At 36.4% G+C, this 20739-nt stretch overlaps 1 protein-coding gene across 13 annotated transcripts in view; it reads right to left on the minus strand.

The window, feature by feature from the left end:
- RXFP1 (relaxin family peptide receptor 1) overlaps positions 1-20739 on the minus strand; it is a 121976-nt gene that overhangs the window by 12345 nt on the left and 88892 nt on the right. For 5 of the 13 annotated variants that reach the window (XM_045464464.1, XM_045464509.1, XM_045464488.1 and 2 more), the window contains 6 exons: positions 19358-19429; positions 19200-19271; positions 18528-18602; positions 8510-8581; positions 6020-6091; positions 2086-2157 (listed from right to left, as the gene is read on the minus strand). In XM_045464464.1, the coding sequence (XP_045320420.1) occupies positions 2086-2157; positions 6020-6091; positions 8510-8581; positions 18528-18602; positions 19200-19271; positions 19358-19429 (435 nt within the window). The remainder of the gene's footprint in view (positions 1-2085; positions 2158-6019; positions 6092-8509; positions 8582-18527; positions 18603-19199; positions 19272-19357; positions 19430-20739) is intronic. The other 8 variants (XM_045464535.1, XM_045464527.1, XM_045464499.1 and 5 more) reach the window with 5 other exon arrangements.

Raw genomic sequence — 20739 nt, forward strand, 5'->3', positions numbered from 1 at the left:
GTGCGCGCACACACACACACACACAACTGTTGGAACTTATAATAAAATTCAGGAAAGTTGCCAAATGCAAAACCATCACACAAAAATTGAATGTGTTTCTTTACACTAACAATGAACAATCCAAAAAAGGAATTCAAAAGATAATTCCATTTACAATAGCATTGAAAGAATAAAATACTTAGGAATAAACTTAACCAAAGAAGTGAAAGACTTGACTTTGAAAGTACAGTGTTGCAGAAACAAATTTACAAAGATACCAGTAAATGGAAAGACATTCTATGTTTATGGATTAGAAGACTTAATGTTGTGAAGATGTCAATACTCCCCAAAGTGACCCACAGATTCAGTGCAATCTCTATCAAAATCCTAATATATTTTGTAGAGATAGAAAAATCCATTCTGAAATTTGCATGAAATCTCAAGGGACCTTGAATAGCTAAAGCAACTTTGAAAAAGAAGAACAAAATCGGAGGCTTCACACTTCCTAATTTCAAAACTTATTATAAAGCTACAGTAATCAGAACAATGTGGTACTGTTACAAAGACAGGCATATAGACCAGTGCAGTAGGATAGACAGCACAGGGATAAACCCTTGTATATACGGTCAAGTGATTTTCAACAAGTGCACCAAGACTATTCAATGGGAAAAGGACAGTCTTCAACAAATGGTGCTGGGAAAACCAGATAGCTATTCACATACAAAAGAATGAACTTAGAACCATACCTTACATCATGTATAAAATTAACTGAAAATGGATGAAAGACCTAAATATAAAAGCTAGAAGTATAAAACTCTTACAAGAAAACATAGGGGAAAAGCTTCAGGGCATTGGATTAAGCATTATTCTTGTATATGACACCAAAAGCATAGGCAACAACAACAACAAAACAGAAAAATTGGACTACATCTAAATTAAAAACTTCAGTGTGTCAAAGGAGACCATCAACAGAGTGGAGAGGCAATTTACAGAATATAGACGAAAGTATTTGTAAAAAAAAGTATTTGTAAAAAAAGTATTTGTAATTCATATATTGAAAAGGATTTAATATCTAAAATACATAAAGAATTCCTATAATTCAACACCAAAAAACAACCCAATTTAAAAAATAGGCAAAAGACTTGAATAGACATTTCTTCGAAGAAGATATATGGCCAATAAGTCCATGAAAAGGTGCTCAGCATCACTAACCATTAGGGAAATGAAAATCAAAACCGCAATGAGATATCATTTCACATCCATTAGGATGGCTATTATCCAAAAAAGTGTTGTTGAAGATGTAGAGAAATTGGAATTCTTGTGCACTACTAGTGGGAATGTAAAATGGTGTAGCTGCTTGGAAAACAGTATGTTGTTTCCTTAAAAAATTAAAAATAGAATTACCGTATGATCCAGCAATTTTACTTCTGGGGCTATATACTGAAAAGGATTGAAAGAAAGGTCTCAAACAGGGATTTGTACACCCATGTTCATAGCAGTATTACTCACAATAGCTAAAAGGTGGGAGGAACTCAAGTATCCATGAATGGGTGAATGAATAAACACAATGTTTATGTTTATATGTGTATATATGTGTGTATCTCTCTCTCTCTCTCTATGTGTGTATACACACACACACACAGACACACACACACATAATGAATTATTTAGAATAGTATTATTACTAATTAATGCTATTATTCAGAATAATAACCAGAAATTCTGACACATGCTACAACAAGTATAAACCTTGAAGACATTATATTAAGTGAAATTAGCCAGTCACAAAAGCTTAAATATTGAATGATTCCACCTAATGGGTACCTACAGTAGTCAAATTAATAAATACAGAAGAGAGATGTCAGTCAGGGGAGGTGATGGGGAAATATTGTTTTATAGGTATGGAGTATCAGTTTGGGAGGATGAAAAAGTTCTGGAGATGGAAGTGATAGTTGTATAACAATATGAATGTACATAATGCCACTGAACTGTACATTTAAAAATGGTTAAATTGGTAAATTTTATGTTACAGATATTATTACAATTTAAAAAATAAAAGAAATTAAAAATAGAGAAATGAAGTGACAAAATTAGTATCAGTCTTACAATTGTGAGAGCTCCTTCAGGTCCTTAAATACTCGTGGTGGAAGATTTTCAATCTTATTACTTCCTAAATCCCTAGAGAAATAATTGCAACCATGTCATATTATTTTCTTAAGACTTTATTGATTGTACTGCAATTTGTTAGGGAACCATTATACAACTTTAAACAGTGCTATTAGTGAGTTATATTAATTACCAGAAGTCTAAACGTTTTAAAAAAGGAGTATAACAGGAAAATATAAGAATAACCCATTTCGTAACTTTTTCAGAGACAAATGCTTGATGGTATTTGATCTTATCCCAACAGATCCAATTTTCTAATTTAATTAATATATGTGTTGTGCCTCTCTTCCCCTTTCCTTCATTCCCTTCAACCTTTTGCGTTAGAGCAGTAGTATAATTTGGAGCCTTAATTTTTTCATTTGCTTGGGTTTATTATGATTACCAAATGGAAGTGGATTTTTGTGGGGGCAAGCATCTTTCACAGGTGACATGCATGGGATCTCATATGCTCTTGGGGCAGGATACTTTGGGTGTATGTGTAGAAGTTGGGCTGCCTAGCATAGTATGACCTTGTAGCTTAGTATGACCTTGTAAGAATGGTTTTTTTGTTTTATTTTATTTTTTAAATTTATTTATTTTGAGAGAGAGAGAAAGCAGGCAGGGGATGGGCACAGAGAGAGAGAGAGAGAGAGAGAGAGAGAATCCCAAGCAGGCTCCACACCGTGAGCGCAGAGCCAATGTGGGGCTCAAACTCACGAACTGTGAGATGATAATCTGAGCCGAAACCAAGAGTTAGATGCTCAACGGACTGAGCCACCCAGGAGCCCCTGTAAGAAGGGTTGTGAAGGTAACAGATCTTGTGGTAGCTTTGGTGGTGGCAGCACTCATGAAAAAGGTTCAGATTCTTCTAAACAAGATAACATTTCAATAGGTTTTAGTTCTCCAAAGTGATCAAGAGATGCTAAGATAAAGCCTAACCACTTTCCCTACCCATCTCCAAATTCTATTAGTTGCCATAAGGAAAAGTAGGAGAATGTATGTATTTGTTACATGAGTTGGAGTGCTTATAAATCAAAAGTGAGATTATTCAACTTTGAAGGGCATGATAGTTTTAGATTTGAAGTTCTTTAAAAATTATTTATTTATTTATTTATTTATTTATTTATTTATTTATTTATATTTTTGAGAGATAGAGAAACAGAGTGCTCATGGGGGAGGGGCAGGAGAGACGGAGACATAGAATCTGAAGGAGGCTTCAGGCTCTGAGCTGTCAGCACAAAGCCCAACTTGGGCTAGAACCCACAAACTGTGAGATCAGGACCTGAGCTGAAGTCGGCTCCTTAACTGACTGAGCCACCCAGGCGCCCCTAGAACCACCCGTATTAAACCATTGCCTCTTAGAAAACATGCCATTTTCGGGGCGCCTGGGTGGCGCAGTCGGTTAAGCGTCCGACTTCAGCCAGGTCACGATCTCGCGGTCCGTGGGTTCGAGCCCCGCGTCGGGCTCTGGGCTGATGGCTCAGAGCCTGGAGCCTGTTTCCGATTCTGTGTCTCCCTCTCTCTCTGCCCCTCCCCCGTTCATGCTCTGTCTCTCTCTGTCCCAAAAATAAATAAACGTTGAAAAAAAAAAAAAAAAAAAAAAAAAAAAAAAAAAAAAAAAAAAAGAAAACATGCCATTTTCATCCTTGGAAATCGGATTTTTCAAGCCAGTGTTTAATATGGGATTCAGCAGGCTTTTGGTAGGACTAATGATTTGCCTTGGTTATTCTCTCTGCAGGTTTTCTTGCTCATTCCTTTACCCCTGAACCTGGATTAGCACTGGTTGTGGACTTCACTTGTTTGTGTTTCATGTTCCCTGCTGGTTATTGATACTCACATAGAACCTGCACCTTAATGTCACCATGAAAGTTAGGATTTGGAAAATTGCTTTCTTTTTTTTTTTATAATTTTTTTTTAATGTTTATTCATTTTTGAGAGACAGAGAGAGACAGAGCATGAGCGGGGAAGGGGCAGAGAGAGAGGGAGATGCAGAATCCGAAGCAGGCTCCAGGCTCTGAGCTGTCAGCACAGAGCCCCATGCGGGGCTCGAACTCACAAACTGTGGGACCATGACCTGAGCCGAAGTTGGGCGCTTAACCGACGGAGCTACCCAGGCGCCCCTGGAGAATTGCTTTCTGATACTCACACAGTGGTTGCAAGTAGGATAAAACAAGGAAAAGTATGGATCCCATGACTAACTTGTATTTTAATACCTAGATAATAACTTTGGATCACCTGTTTGCACGTCTCCTTAGTATTGAGAATAAAATAATTTCCTATTTACTGATGATGTGGTTCAGTTGCCAAATACCAAGAGTTGTTACAAAACTTGCTTGGGTCTAATACCTATTGAGATTTTCTTGCACATTTAGTGAATGATTGCTACTGCCTACCAAAAAATGTTTCATTTCAAAAAAATGAAAAAATTGGGGGTTTCAATGGCTTGTTTATTGATGTTTTCAAGCAGAATGCGGCATATAAATTACCTCCATCTGTCTCAGTATGTAGGTAAGGTATCCAGAGAAACATTCTAGTTTACATTCTTTAGTTTTTTTATGGAAAAGTTTTAATAACTTAATGTTCTGCCCAGCTTATTGTCAAAACATGTTGATGTGTCCACAATTCAGATTCTTTCCAGAAAACACAAGACCAAACTACAGCTGACCCTTGAACAATGTGGAGGTTAGGGGTGCTGACCGCCTTACCCCTATGCAGTTGAAAATCCACATATAACTTTTGACTTCCCCAGAACTTAACTACTAATAGCCTACTGTTGCCCAGAGGCCTTACTGATAACATAAACAGTGAATTAACACATATTTTGTATGTTATATGTATTATATACTGTATTCTTTCAATAAAGGAAGCTAGAAAAAAATAAAGTGTTATTAAGAAAGTCATAAGGAAGAGAACATACATTTACAGTTCTGTGCTGTATTTACTGAAAAAAATCCAGGTACAAGTGGACCATCACAGTTCAGACCTATGTTGTTTAAGGGTCAACCGTAGTTGTTAGCTCAAACTTTAGCAAAAATCCAGTTGAGAAAATTAATACTAAAACATAAAAAAATTGTCCGAAGAACACGGACTTCATCCATTGCTCAATATATATTTTATTCTGACAATCAGCTACTATGTGCTTGGGCCACAAAGCTTTGGTTTATCAGAGAGTTGTTTTTAATACTCTTTGGAATTCTGTCATTGATCTTAAAAAAGGGACATTATAAATAGCTGATTCAACTTATGTCTCTCTTCCATTATTATAGGCTGGGATGTTATCCAAGGATGTCTGATTTCTTTTGGATCCAAGATTATCTTTTGTTTCCAGAATTAGCAAAGTATGTCTTTTTGTTTTAAGGTCTCTGAATCCTAACTCTTTAGGAAACTTAAAAACAAATGTGCTGTTCCTCTCTAGCAATGGGACAGAGGATGTATTTTATTTATTAATTTTACCCTGACTTTATTATTTAGCTATGTTTCCTTTATCTCCTTTTCCTTGGGGCACCTGGGTGGCTGAGTCAGTGAAGCATCTGACTCCAGCTCAGGTCGTTATCTCCTGGTTTGTGAGTTCGAGCCCTGCATCTGGCTTGCTGATGTCAGCATAGACCCCGCTTCGGATCATATGTCCTCCTCTGTCTCTGCCTGTCCCTTGCTCATGCTGTCTCTCTCAAAAATAAAAGAAAAAAACCTCATTTTCCTCAATACTTATTTTATATATATTTTAAAGTGTATTTTTCTAAGCTGTCTGAGTTCATTTATGGTTCAAAGCGTATACAGATAATGCTAGGAAAAGAGATAAATATTTCTCAAATGTATAAAAGCATATATATGTAACAAGTGTGAACTAAAACAATAGAAAGAAAAGTCTTATCAATATATGCATAATCAAACTTACAATTCATCTAGCTTTTGTAGAGGTGCAAAAGTATTTTCACTTAGATGACTAATTTTGTTTTTCCTCATTACCCTGAAAGTAAAAAGAAAAATATGTTGTAGCTCTTTGAGGTAAGTGATAAATGAGTTTTTGGAGAGAGGATTAACAGCCTAAAAAAAGGAAACAATTATATATAGTGATTTGCACATCAAGTATCTTGTAGTATGATAAATTACCCAGTCTTGTTTTAGTCTTAAATTTCTCAAAATTTTTAATGATGAAAAAAAATTATTTGATTTTTTAAGTGAGGTAGGGAAGAATTCTGCAAGGGAGTTAGTGAAAACTTCAACGCTTGAGAAAACAGACTGAATATCATGCAACCGAGAGCACAGGGAGCTGTTATAGAACTGCCTCTTCTCCAGCCTGTATCGCATGTCTCTCTAACAGAATACCCTGCACACGAGCACTCACACACATTGGAGTTGATGTGATTTAGAGTGGAGTTACCTAAGGAAGTGTAATCTAAGCTGAACCAATTCAGAAGATCTCTAGTTTGGGATGTTGAATCAAACTGTATATAATTCTTGACCAGTTCATTTCCATCTTTCTTTCTTTCTTTCTTTCTTTCTTTCTTTCTTTCTTTCTTTCTTTCTTTCTTTCTTTCTTTCTTTCTTTCTTTCTTTCAAGTTTATTTATTTTTGAGAGAGAGAGAGAGACAGAGTACAAGCAGGGGAGGTGCAGAGAGAGAGAGAGAGAGAGAGGGAGGGAGGGAGACAGAATCCAAAGCAGGCTCCAGGCTGTCAGCACAGAGCCCGATGCAGGGCTCAAATCCTCAAACTGTGAGATCATGACTTGAGCTGAAGTTGGATGCTTAACAGACTGAGCCACCCAGGTACCCCTTGATTCATTTCTGCACTGATCTTATGTGTTCTGAATGTTTCCAATTCTTTAAACATTGTGAGGCACGACCCTGGAGGCTGGTCTTGTCCCATCCTAAAGTGTTTATTTCCTCTCAGCTCTCCAAACCATTATGATCTCCTGCCAGGATCTCTAGACCAGAAAAGAGCAAGCACCTGCCAAGAGGAAATTCACAAATGATATCTTCACAAAGAGGCTTCTTTAAAAACAAATACAAGTAGAACAACAAAGAAGTTGTAAGTTTTTCAAATATCTATTTGGTCTATGGCCTTTAGTTGAAATTTGGTTTCCTTTGGGCAGTTAGTAGGAACTGTTTTTTGCATGACTGCTAAATAAGCATCCTGCACCCGAAGACTGCTGAGCTCATTGCACAAGAGTTCAAACATCTCAGTGACCTGAACCCATTGGAATGGGGGGAGCATACTGGAGAAAAAGTTATTGTATCAGTGGTAACTATTCTAGTATGGATTTCTAGATCGATTCTAGTGTGGTTTCCAGATGGATTCTAGTATAATGGTTTTCAAACTTTCCCCATGGTAACTACACTTAAAAAAATGCATTTTACGTTGGGACACGACAAACACCCACACGAGCCAAGATTTATAAAACAATACATTTAATGATCCAAATTGTGCTACGACATTTTTACCCAATTCAACTTTCATTAAAAAAGATAATCAGGAGGTACCATATTGCTTTCATCATCCACTTGTGAGTTTGAACCCACAGTTTGAAAAACACTGATCTGAGAAACTGTAAATGAGGCAGTTGTGTTTTCACATTGCAAGACACCTCAGCATCCTTCACTTTCATGGGAAAAGCCATGTGAATTTAAAATAGGCCAATAGGGGCGCTTGGGTGGCTTAGCTCATTAAGCGTCTGATTCGGCTCAGGTCACTATCTCACATTCTATGAGTTCGAGCCTCGCGTCTGGCTCTGTGCTGACAGCTCAGAGCCTGGAGCTGATTCAGATTCTGTGTCTCCCTCTCTCTCTGCCCCTCTGCCATGAGCACTCTGTCCCTTTCTCTCTCTCAAAAGTAAATAAACATTAAAATAAATAAATTAAAAAAATAGGCCGGAGAGGCAGATGGAGAAATTATACCCAGTAACATTCTGGAGTTTATCCTGGTGTCCATAATTATAGCATTAGGGGTGTAGACATTCTGCAGTGTTTTAAAAAAATTTAGTTGTAATTCAATTTGTCCCCACAATCTTTACAGTAATAATTTGCAAAGGGCAAACATTCTTATAGAATACGACTAATTTGGTGTTTCTCAAACTGAGATCCAAGGAGAGATTTTAGGTGGTCTGTGAACATTTCTTTCCATTAAAGTGGGTATCATTTAAGTTCGAGAAAAACAGGTCTCAAATAATACAGTACCGTTGCGATGATCCATGTTATGTTGTGAATCTTTGTTAAGCTTGGTTTGAACTCCAATAATTTTGCCAATATGCTTCAGTTTCAGAAAATTTTAAGTTATCAGTGAACATTTGCCATAATTACTGTGCATGTTTATGCTAACTTGTGTTCACATAAATGATCCATTTTGTTTGTAAAGAGATAGGCCATCAAAAGGATAAAACACTACTTACAAAACAGTTAAATTACTGCAGGAAATAAAAGTCAAATTTCTTAAATTATGGATATGGTTGCCTTCAAAGTCCCTGAAACATAAAAACAAAAATAATAAAGCTAAATTTTAATCATAGAAATAAATTGATCAAGAATTATTTGATTTCTAATAAAATATCTTTTTTTCACATACTGTTTGTTTCATATAGATTCTCATATGTAGCCACTTACATAATAGCTGAAATAATATATATATGTAATGCTTCTTTTTCTGTGTTCATAGTAAAAATGTTTTGAGTCATATTTGTATCATATGTTCATATAGGCACATATGTTATCCTGAGAAATGTGAAGAGAATGAGAAGTCAAATTAAAAAACTTTGTTATGATAAATATCCACTTAACAGACATTTAATAGTGATCTGTATTAAACATCTGTCTAGAGAGTTACCAATAGCATTCCTCTAAGTGGGGTGACCCTATTTGCTACACTCTGTAGAAGATTTTATTATCCTGCTGCCAAAAAAATATTTCACCTCTAACTCCCTTGCCTAAACACCCCCTGGAAAAAATCTCAATAGCATTTTACCACTGAGAACACCACTGTTTGCTTTATTATATTGCCACACAAGCCAATGCTATCCTTGGCTTTACAATTTCTAATTCAGGGAGATAAATGTAGACCCTACTTACACTCCCTTGCTGTGTGATGCTATGTCACCATCAGAAGTCTGGTCTGAGCAGTGAAACTTGTCAAAAAACTTATGTTTAGTGTCTCTTCTTCATGGTGATCATGAAAGCATCCTTTTATTGCCCGTCTTTTATCTTATTGTTAGGTTTATCGTGGAAGTTTGTAGGAAAGAGAGTTAGCTGAGGTTAGGGATATACTTTCAGGAATAAATACTTGTCCTTAAATCTACTCAGTCTACCCCAACACTTAGTTTACTCTTCACCATATAATATAGAGCTATTCAAGAATAATTGTGATGAAAGTGTATGAGCTGAAGTGTGACACAGCTACTAAAATCTGCAGGGGAAACATGGGTAGCATTAAAAGAAGTACCTATATTCTGCTGGCTAGGCTACATGTGGGAAAATTGGTTCTATTTTGGGCATTGCAATAAAAATAAATGTTGACAAATCAAGGAATATTTGAACAATCTGGAAGACCAAGATGTAAGGGGTTTAGAAACCAAGTTGGTTGAGGAAAAGGGTGTATTTGTAATGGAAAAGAGCGAAATAAGAGAGATATATTTGAAGTCAGGCTGTAGAAGATATTATAGGGTTCTCCCATGTTGCATCAGATTGCAAAATTAGATTTTCTGGTTGAATGACACAAAATATTTAAAGTTCAACCTCACAATCTATAGTGTCCAGGGAATAAGCTTATTATCACTACAGATATTTAGCAGAGGAAATATACTGTAATTCAAAAATTTTGTATATAGGATTTCTGTACTATACAGAATATTACATTAAGTCTTAAATCTTGATTCTAGGTCATCCTTCTAAAGAAAAATTCTACTAATCTATTAAATTGGAAATTAAGTGCTTATGGTACTGCTTTTTTGGTCATCAGCTTTGGTCTAAGCTTTTGGTTGCTCACAATATATATTGTCAGTAACAGAGACTGTCCATTTCTTTCCTCTTTTACTGTCGGTACCACGAGTCTGCCACCAGATGGTGATGCTCTCTTAAGTCTCACACAGTATTCTTAAGGTGAGTTGATAACACTTTTCTTGTTAGCTACTATTGTAACTTTCTTTTTCCTATTAAGCGAACAAAAGCATTTAAGTTAGTATTAATTCATCATTGGTATAAATCAGTAAGAGGTACACACCGAGCCATAAATTAGGGACTTTTGACTAAATTGTTAGTTTAATTTTGAGTTTATTTTAACATTTATTTGGGAATTTGTTTTGGCTTTCTTCCCACAATTAGAGGTTTTTATCCTTGATACACAGGGATCTGGTTTGAGGCATACAAATCTGCTTCTTGTTCCTCAGCTCCAAGCTCTAAGGGAGCTGACAAGGAGTGTTTTCATTACTTTATGTCTAGATTACTTTTCCAACTTAATGAGGCTCTGAATTTACCCATTTAATTTTTTCCCTTTTTACATGGTCATTAAGTTTGGCTAATCTGGTCATTGGTTGAAAGTGAAAATATGGTTCTTTGATCTGAAGAACAACAAAAACAAAACCCCAAAGCATCAACAATCTTGCCTGTTTCTTCTCAACTTCCTCTCTTATCCCCTAGAATATAGTGGCATTCTAAACATGCAAATCTCATAAACCTCTACTTCCTCCCCTACCTTCCAAAACCTTTCTGGCTCCTGTTTCATGGAGAAAACTGAGGTGATGAAGCAGGGAGAAGCCCTTGACCTTCTGCCCAACATCTACAAACTTACCTGTATATGCACCTGGTCTCCTTCTAGTCTCAAGAGGAAGAGATGACCCTTCTCCTGCTTTAGGCTAATCCCTCCATCTGTTTTCTTGAGTTTGGCTTATGTATGTGTATGTCCTAAAATATATGGTCAATTTTGGTGAATGTTCTTTGGACATTCTTTGCTTTCAGGTTTATTTCTATCAGAATTAGGTGCAGGCACATATAACAGACACCCAACTATAACAGCATAAATACACAACTACTGTTAAGCAGTCCAGGGCTAGTATGGTAGTTTTACAAAGTTGTTAGAAACATCTTTCATATTCACTGTTTACATGCCCTTGTCTTCATGGTCCAGGGTGATGCTAAGCTTGAGCCATCATATCTATGTTTTCTGGATAGCGAAAGAGAGGAAGGGGATGCCTTTTTCTTTTTAGGGAGATTCCCCAGAAGTCCACATGATACTTCTTCCACATCATTAATTAGAGCTTAGTCATGTGGTTACATCAAGATGCAGGGAAGTCTGGGAATTTAGTATTTTGGCTGGGCACACTGATGTCCAAATAAATCAGTTCTGTTATTGAGAAATACATTGCACTTTGATATACATCAGTTAGAGTTAGTTCATTAATTATGTTATTTAGTTCTTCATATCCCTTTTGGTTATACTTGATATTTCATGGATGAAAAGAGGTGGATTATTATCTCTTATTCCTTGTGTATGCCTGTTATTCCCTTTGGTTACTATATGAATTATTTGGTGTGCATATACTTATAATGTAATGCCTTTTATTAGAAGTTGCACCCTGTTGGGGCACCTGGGTGGCTCAGTCGGTTAAGTGTCCAGCTTTGGCTGAGGTCATGAACTCACGGCTTGTGGGTTTGAGCCCCTCTTTGGGCTCTGTGCTGACAGCTCAGAGCTCGGAGCCTGCTTCATATTCTGTCTCCATCTCTCTCTCTGCCCCTCCCCTGCTTGTGCACTATCTCTCTCTCTCAAATATAAATAAACATGAAAAAGATAATAAAAAAAGAAATTGTACATTGTAGCATTTAAATGAACTTAGTGTTGTTTAATGCAAATTGGCCAGAATTTTATTTATTTAGGTAAAAAATATGATCCCTGCTTTTTAAATTTTGATTTGCATCTACATGGAATACTTTAGGCCAGCCTTTTATTTTTGATCTTTCTTAATCACTTAGATATAGTTTTTTGTTTGTTTGTTTTTTTTGTAAATAGCGCTGAATTAGGTTTTGTTTTGTGAGCCAATTTGAAAATCTTTTTCTTTTCAATAGGTAAGTTAAGCCCACTTAAGTTTATTGATATGACTAATATATCTGACTTAAGTCTTCTATTTAAAAATCTTACTGTGTGGTGGGGTGCCTGGGTGGCTCAGTAGGTTAAGCATCTGACTCTTGATTGTGGCTCAGGTCATGACCTCATGAGTTCGTGATCTCATGATCTCACGATCTCATTCATCCAGCACCGTGGTGGGCTCTGTGCTGAGAGTGCCACAGCTGCTTGGTATTTCTCTCTCCCTTTCTCTCTGCCCCTCCCTTGCTTGCACATGCACATGCACGTGCGCTCGCTCTCTCAAAAATAAACATTAAAAAAATTTAAAAATATTACTATATGGTTTGATAGGTTAAAAAGCTTTCAACAAATATAAAAACTCTTGGGGCGCCTGGGTGGCTCAGTCAGTCCAGCGTCCGACTTTGGCTCAGGTCGTGATCTTGCGGTTCGTGGGTTCGGGCCCTGCGTCGGGCTCTGTGCAGACAGCTCAGAGCCTGCTTCGGATTCTGTGTTTCCCTCTCTCTCTGCCCCTCCCCCACACGCGCTCTGTCTCTCTCTGCCTCTCAAAAATAAAGAAAACTAATTAAAAAAAATTTTTTTTAACAAATAAAAACTCTTTTAATATTTAGAAAGGTTTGTATATTCTATTGGTTATATTTATAATGATAATTTTACCCAATACAGTCTTTCTTTCTTTATTTTTTTTTTAAGTGTTTATTTATATTTGAGAGAGAGAGAGGGAGTGAACCTGAGTAGGGTAGGGGCAGAGAGAGAGGGAAACAGAGGATCTGAAGCAGGCTCTGCACTGACAATAGAGAGTCTGATGTTGGGCTCGAACTCACAAACCATGAGATTATGACCTGAGTCCGAGTCAGGTGCTTAATGGACTGAGTCACCCAGGCACCCCAATACATTGTCTTTCTTAGAGAATAACAATATTTATTAATTTCCTATAATAAGAAATGATAAAATGAGTATATATTATTTTCCTTTCTGCTCTTTTACTTCTCTCCCACCATATGATTTTGATGAGTTATATGCTTTTGATTAATGTTCACTTTAGGAATCTTTCACCTTAGGAATATCAAATATCTGCATTTTAGTGGATTTATTGGTTTTAACTGGTGTCTTATGACTCCTAGTTAGTTTTCTTTATATTTCTGTGGTTATCATCTTAATCATTTTGAAACTGTTTACTCATTTAAGATTATTATTATGTCTTCTTGCTGAATTGACCCTTTTATCATTAATGCGATGTACCTCTTTATCCTTGGTTATAGTCCCTGTTCTAAAGTCTATTTTTTTTCAGTATTATTTTGTAGATGATAAAGTTCCTTCTCATCAGTAGAAAGGGAGCAATGTTGTTTTGCAGTTCTATATCCTAAGCATAATATTGTTGGAATAGAATTGTAATACATGTATCTTCGATGACTTTTTCTTTATAATTCATATTATGTTCTTGAAACTGAGCCATATTGATTGAAGTAGGGCTGGTTCATTCATTTTAAATGTCATATATGTATCACATTTTATTTTTTCTGTCTGTTTCCACATCTCCAGCACCTTGCTCCATAGTGTATCCCTATCATTGTCTGTATTTTCAAATTCTTTATACCCGCTTCTCCTGCCTACAAATAAACTTGCGTTGTCTCATATAGGAGTAAGTTTAATTTACCCTCTTGATCTTTAGTTTACCTTTGGCTATTGCCTCATGTGCTTATTTATTACTTATATTTCTAACTTGTTGAATTTCCCAACTTCTGTTGTGGTGTTTACAGTTTTTATTTTTTGCTTTGAAAGAACTATAATAAAGGCCTTAATCTATTGCCTGTCATGTATCTTGCAAGCAAATTATCCTGGGCTGTCATATGTCTTTTATTTTATGTGTATATTTCCACTAAATCAGTTAAAGAATATATATATATTTTTACCAACACATCTATCAGATATTTTAGTTTATGCTTTGCTAAATAAAAGTTCATGTGCAAGGTAGAGGCACTTTATTTATTTATTTATTTATTTATTTATTTATTTAAATCCAAGTTAGTTAACATATAGTGTAATAATAATTTTGGGAATAGAATTTAGTAATTCATCACTTACATGTAACACCCAGTGCTCATCTCAGAAAGTGTCCTCCTCCTTAATGCCTCTCATCTCTTTAGCCCTTCCCCCTACCCAACACCCCACCAGCAACCCTCAGTTTGTTCTCTGTATTTTAAGAGTCTCTTGTGGTTTGTCTCCCTCTCTGTTTTTATCTTATTTTTGCTTCTCTTCCCTTATGTTCATCTATTTTGTATCTTAAATTCCACATATGAGTGAAATCATAATGATACTTGTCTTTCTCTGACTGACTTATTTCGCTTAGCATAATACACTCTAGTTCCATCCATGTTGTTGCAAATGTCAAGATTTCATTCTTTTTGATCGCCAAGTAATATTCCATTATATTTACATATACCACTTCTTTATCCATTCATCAGTTAATGGACATTTGGGCTCTTTCTATATATACTTTGACTATTGTCCATAGCACTGCTATAAACATTGGGGCACATGTGCCCCTTCGAATCAGCACACCTGTATCCCTTGGATAAATGCTTAGTAGTGCAATTGCTGGGTCGTAGGGTACTTCTATTTTTAATTTTTTGAGGAACCTCCATACTGTTTTCCAGAGGGGCTGCACTACTTTGTATTCCCACTGGCAGTGCAAAAGAGTTCCTTTTCTTCCACATCCTCGCCAACATCTGTTATTGCCTGAGTTGTTAATTTTAGCCATTCTGATTGGTGTGAGGTGATAACTCATTGTGGTTTTGATTTGTATTTCTCTGATGATGAGTGATGTTGAGCATTTTTTCATGTGTTGCTTGGCCATCTGGATGTCTTCTTTGGAGAAGTGTCTATTCATGTCTTTTGCCCATTTCTTCACTGGATTATTTGTTTTTTGGGAGTTGAGTTTGATAAGTTCTTTATAGATTTTGGATACTAACCCTTTATCTGATATGTCACTTGCAAATATCTTCTCCCATTCTGTCAATTGCCTTTTGGTTTGCTGATTGTTTCCTTCACTGTACAGAAGATTTTTATCTTGATGAGGTCCCAACAGTTCATTTTTGCTTTTGTTTCCCTTGCCTCTGGAAACATGTCAAGTAAGAAGTTGCTGCGGCTGAGGTCAAAGAGGTAGTTGCCTGTTTTCTCCTCTAGGATTTTGATGGCTTCCTTTCTTACATTTAGGTCTTCCATCCATTTTGAGTTTATTGTTGTACATGGTGTAAGAAAGTGGTCCACGTTCATTCTTCTACATGCCACTGTCCAGTTTTCCCAACACCATTTGCTGAAGAGACTGTCCTTACTCCATTGGATATTCTTTCCTGCTTTGTTAAAGATTAGCTACCCATATGGGTCGTCTGGGTGGCTCAGTTGGTTGAGCGTCTGACTTCGGCTCAGGTCATGATCTCACAGTCTGTGAGTTTGAGCCCCGTGTCGGGCTCTGTGCTGACAGCTCTGACGGAGCCTGGAGCCTGCTTCGGATTCTGTGTCTCCCTCTCTCTCTCTGCCCCTCCCCTGCTCATGCTCTGTCTCTCTCTCTCTCTCAAAATAAATAAAAACATTAAAAAAAAAAAGATTAGTTACCCATACATTTGTGGGTCCATTTCTGGGTTCTCTATTCTGCTCCATTGATCTTCATGTCTGTTTTTGCACCAGTACTACACTGTCTCAATAATTACAGTTTTGTAATACAAATTGAAGTCCAGGATTGTGACACCTCCAGCTGTGCTTTTCTTTTTCAGGATTTCTTTGGCTATTCGGGGTCTTTTCTGTTTCCATACAAATTTTAGGATTGTTTGTTCTAGCTCTGTGAAAAATGCTGGTGGTATTTTGATAAGGATTACACTGAGTGTGTAGATTGCTTTGAGAAGTATAGTCATTTTAACAATATTTGCTCTTCCAATCCATGAACATGGAATGTTTTTCCATTTTTTGCGTGTCTTCTTCAATTTCTTTCATATTTCTATAGTTTTCAGTGTATAGATTTTTCACCTCTTTGGTTAGATTTCTTCCTATGTATTTTATGGTTTTTGGCACATTGTAAATGGGATCAATTCCTTGATTTCTCTTTCTGCTGCTTCATTATTGCTGTACAGAAATGCAACTGGTTTCTGTACATTGATTTTATATCCTGTGACTTTGCTGAATTCTTGGATCAGTTCTAGCAGTTTTTTTTTGTGGAGTCATTTGCGTTTTCCACATAGAGTATCATGTCATCTGCAAAGAGGGAAAGTTTGAGTTCCTCCTTTCCAATCCGGATGCCTTTTATTTCTTTGTGTTGTCTGATTGCTGAGGCTAGGACTTCCAACACTGTGCTGAATAACAGTGGTGAGAGTGGACATCCTTGTTGTGTTCCTGACCTTAGGAGGAAAGCTCTCAGTTTTTCCCCATTGAGGATGATATTAGGTGTGGGTGTTTTGTGTATGGCCTTTATGATGTTGAGGTATGATCCTTCTATCCTTACTCTCTTGAGGGTTGTTATCAAGAAAGGATGTTGTATTTCATCAAATCCTTTTTCAGCATGTATTGAGAGGATCATGTGGTTCTTATCCTTTCTTTTTTAATGTGATGTATCACACTGATTGATTTGTGGATATTAAAATAGACCTGCATCCCATTAATAAATCTCACTTGATCGTGGTGAATAATTCTTCTAATGTATTGTTGGACCTGGTTTGCTAGTATCTTGTTGAAAATTTTTGCATCCATGTTCATCAGGGAAATTGGTCTGTAGTTCTCCTTTTTAGTGGGGTCTTTGGTTTTGGAACCAAGGTAATGCTGGCCTCATAGAATGAGTTTGGAAGTTTTCCTTCCATTTCTATTTTTTGGAACAACTTCAAAAGAATAGGTGTTAACTCTTCTTTAAATGTTTGGCAGAATTCCCCTGGAAAGCCATCCAGCCCTGGACTTGTTTGGGAGGGAGATTTTTGATTACTGATTCAATGTCTTTACTGGCTATGGAACTGTGATTAGTTTTAAAAGAAATGAATACTTATAAAGCAAAAATTATTATTACTGGCATTAAAATTGGGATAATGTTATCAGGAATGCATATGAAATGAGTTATTTTAGATAGCTAAAATTTAAAGATGGTAACTTTAGTGATGAAATTGTGAAAAGTCCACCTCTTTAGTAGTATAACTTAATCATTTAAATTTTTATCTGAGATGTATATTTGGCTGCCTTTTTAAAGGCAAAGGAAATGTTTATTAGTGTATTGCATAATATCTCCTACATTTGCTGCTGGTGTCAGTGCATGAATTTTTAATTGCTAATTTATGTATGTAAATATTAACCAATTTTGCTTTATTATTAAGTTTGGATTACTGAGCACATAATAACTGTTAATGTGCTCATTTGAAACAAAATTTAATTACAACAAGGAGATTGAACTTAATTTGCCCTTTTCTTGAATACTTTAGCTGTCATCAATGCGGGTACTGTGCTGTCATACCAAGACGCCCTCTGGACTTAGTAATGACTCCGGCGATGTTTGTCTTCCCCTAAATGGTTCCAAACTAGTGTGTTTTGAATTATTATGTCTGTTCTTTATAGCACTCCCATTCCTGCTTTATTATCAGGTTGATAGTTGTCACTTCTCACTGATGTTTTGAACTTCATCTTTCCCCTCTACTTTTAATCTGGCACTTCTAATCTGCTATGAGCTTAAAAATTAAACAGCAAACAAAACTTCTGAAAATTTCACACAAAATGAGACACAGAGGAGGTTTTCATATAATACTGTATATGCGGTTTATTGTTGAACTTTTAAACAGTTATTTTGGTCACTTATTTCTTCATTTTTACTGTGTTTTAAATGGGCAAATTTACTGGTTCTTAATAGGTAGAGTGATTCTTATTATCATATGCAAAGCTACTGTGTAAAAAACTTTATGGAACATATTCTGTTGTCATTAGAGTTAAATATAAATTCTAAATATCATGTTCTCATTGTGCAGAATTTAGGAATGAGGCTAAAGTGATTTAGTCTTTCTGTATCAAATTAAAAGGTGAAAATAGATTGACAGAGGGAAGGAGGAGGAGATGTTCTATAGCTACTGTGACATCCTTTCTGTCTTTTTTCTTCCTGCCTCTCAATTTTTTTGTTTTTAAAGATGGTTTATGTTGGCGAGAATCTAGAGGAGTTAGTTTAGTCAATGGGGCTGTTCAGTAACAAAAACATGCTAAAGTAATCTGAGGAAATATGATATGACATTAACAACCTATCATTTTTAAAAACCTAATATCCAAAGGGAACTAGGCAAAACCAGAAAAGTTAGCTGGCTCCTTTAAGGAAAGGTACAGCAACTTACAGCCAGTGCAGTCTTGGCATGTGCTGGCAAAGAGGTTTATCCGGCAAATGGGTGAGGACATTATTCATCAGTGCTCTGAAAAAGAAAAGAAAGAGAAGTCACCTTTTTCTGGTTCTTTTTTCATCTTAAGTCAAATATGGTATTATCATTATTCTTTATGAAACCATGAAAATCTATTAAGTTAGTTATCTTCTCTTTTTTTTTCTGTAAGTTTTGTTATATTTGAGTGCTTGTTAGTAATAAAATTCAACAAATGATAGTTGTCATATGGAGGAAACAGCAATGTTAGTAACTGAAAAAAAGCCTGTACCCTTCAAAAGTGGGTAGTGAGGAGGTGATTTTAAATGAATATTATTATTATTATTATTATTATTATTTTTACTAAGATGAATACAGGGCAGTAGTGGTATGCTTGAGAATATTTCAATAAAATATAGCAGTGAGGCTGTATTCAGTTTTGAGGGGCTGATGTTCTAGAGGACAGAAGGTCTTATATAATTGTTAAAACTACAATATAGCCTCATAGGATATGATTAAGAGATGATTTTTAGTCAGAAAGGCCTTTCTGGGGCTTGAACAATTCCAAATTTAATGCTGTTAAACTTAAGGCAGTAACTTTTATTCATGTCTTTTCTTTCCATTGAAATAGTTGTCTTAATTTTTAGTACTTACAAGAGAATAAGAGAATTTAGTCCATAAAATGTTAGTGGGGAAATTCGACTGAGGTGATTATCTTCAATCATCCTGCCAGCCAGAAGAAAAAATGGATTCATTTATATATTTAGAATATAAAAACTAATACTATAAAATGACACATAAGTTAAACATACAGCCATTCTAGTCTGTGGAGATCTTCAAAAACACCCGGCTTCAAGAAAGTTATTCTGTTATGACTGAGATACCTGAAAAAAGAGAAATGACTACAGTAAATGTGTTATCTCTTTCTTTTTCTTTTTTTAAGATTTCATTTTTAAGTAATCTCTACACCCAATGTGGGGTTCACACTCACAACCTTGAGACGGAGGGCTGTATGCTCTACTGACTGAGGCAGCCTGGCACCCCAAATGTGTTACCTTCTTGATATCTAACAATAAGGAAAGGAAAAACAATAATCACCCATCTTAGATTTTCTTGTATACTATTCTTATCAGATCTTTTCCCTTCTTTTGGGTCTCTAAAAGTTCTTTATCACTTACCTTTTCATGTCTAGGTTTTAATTCCCCCACAATCAATCAATCAATCAATCAGTCATTCCATTCATTTATGCCTTTATTCATTAAACTTTTTTGGGTACCTATACTCTACGGCAGTGTGCTAGGCATATCATCTCTTTCTTTGAGGGGCTTTGAGTCTAGAGGGAAGACAGAGTATGAACAGGTTATTACTGCAACATGGGGAAAAGAGAAGCGTATAATGTAGGGTTGCTCTGAATTGCAGAGGAGAAGGCATCTGTCTTTGTTGGGGGCAGGGACTGCAATGCTCGGGAGAGTCAGGAGACAGAAGGCTTTACTAGAGAATGCACAACTGGATGGATAGAGATTCGGATGAAGATACCATTCACAAAGCAAAGAATGGGTAGGAGTTAATGTAGGCAGAGGAGATCGCTTATGCAGAGGCAAGAGAGATGAGAGAGAACAACAAGGTAAGGGATCACCAGGTATTTCAGTGAGGCCTCACCATGAAGGCATTGTGAAGAGGGACAGGGGATGAACCTGGGAGGCAGGCAGGGACTGTTTTGGAAAAAAGGACATGGCGACATTGTATGCTTGTTAAGGAGTTTGACATCCACCTTTTCAGTTCTTACTCTTCTGCAGATTGAGTCAACTCTGTTCTGTTCATGTTTCTTTCTTTCTTTTTAATGTTTTTATTTATTTTTGAGAGAAAGAGAGAAAAGTAAGAGAGAGAGAGAGAGACAGAGAGAGAGACAGAGAGAGACAGAGAGAGAGAACTAGTGGGGGAGGGGCAGAGAGGGAGACACAGAATCCGAAGCAGGTGCCAGGCTCTGAGCTGGTAGCACAGAGCCTGATGCAGGGCTTGAAATCCTGGACCAGGAAATCATGACCTGAGCTAAAGTCGGAGGCTTGACTGACTCAGCCACCCAGGTACCCCTTGCCATGTTTATTTCTACCTCCATGTCCATACAGCAGTTTGCTGCTCTGACTCTGACGTCAGATAGTTCAATTCCTAGCTTTGCTACTTATTAATAGTGTGA

The sequence above is a fragment of the Leopardus geoffroyi genome, chromosome B1, assembly GCF_018350155.1.
Source record: "Leopardus geoffroyi isolate Oge1 chromosome B1, O.geoffroyi_Oge1_pat1.0, whole genome shotgun sequence".
Classification (NCBI taxonomy): Eukaryota; Metazoa; Chordata; class Mammalia; order Carnivora; family Felidae; genus Leopardus; species Leopardus geoffroyi.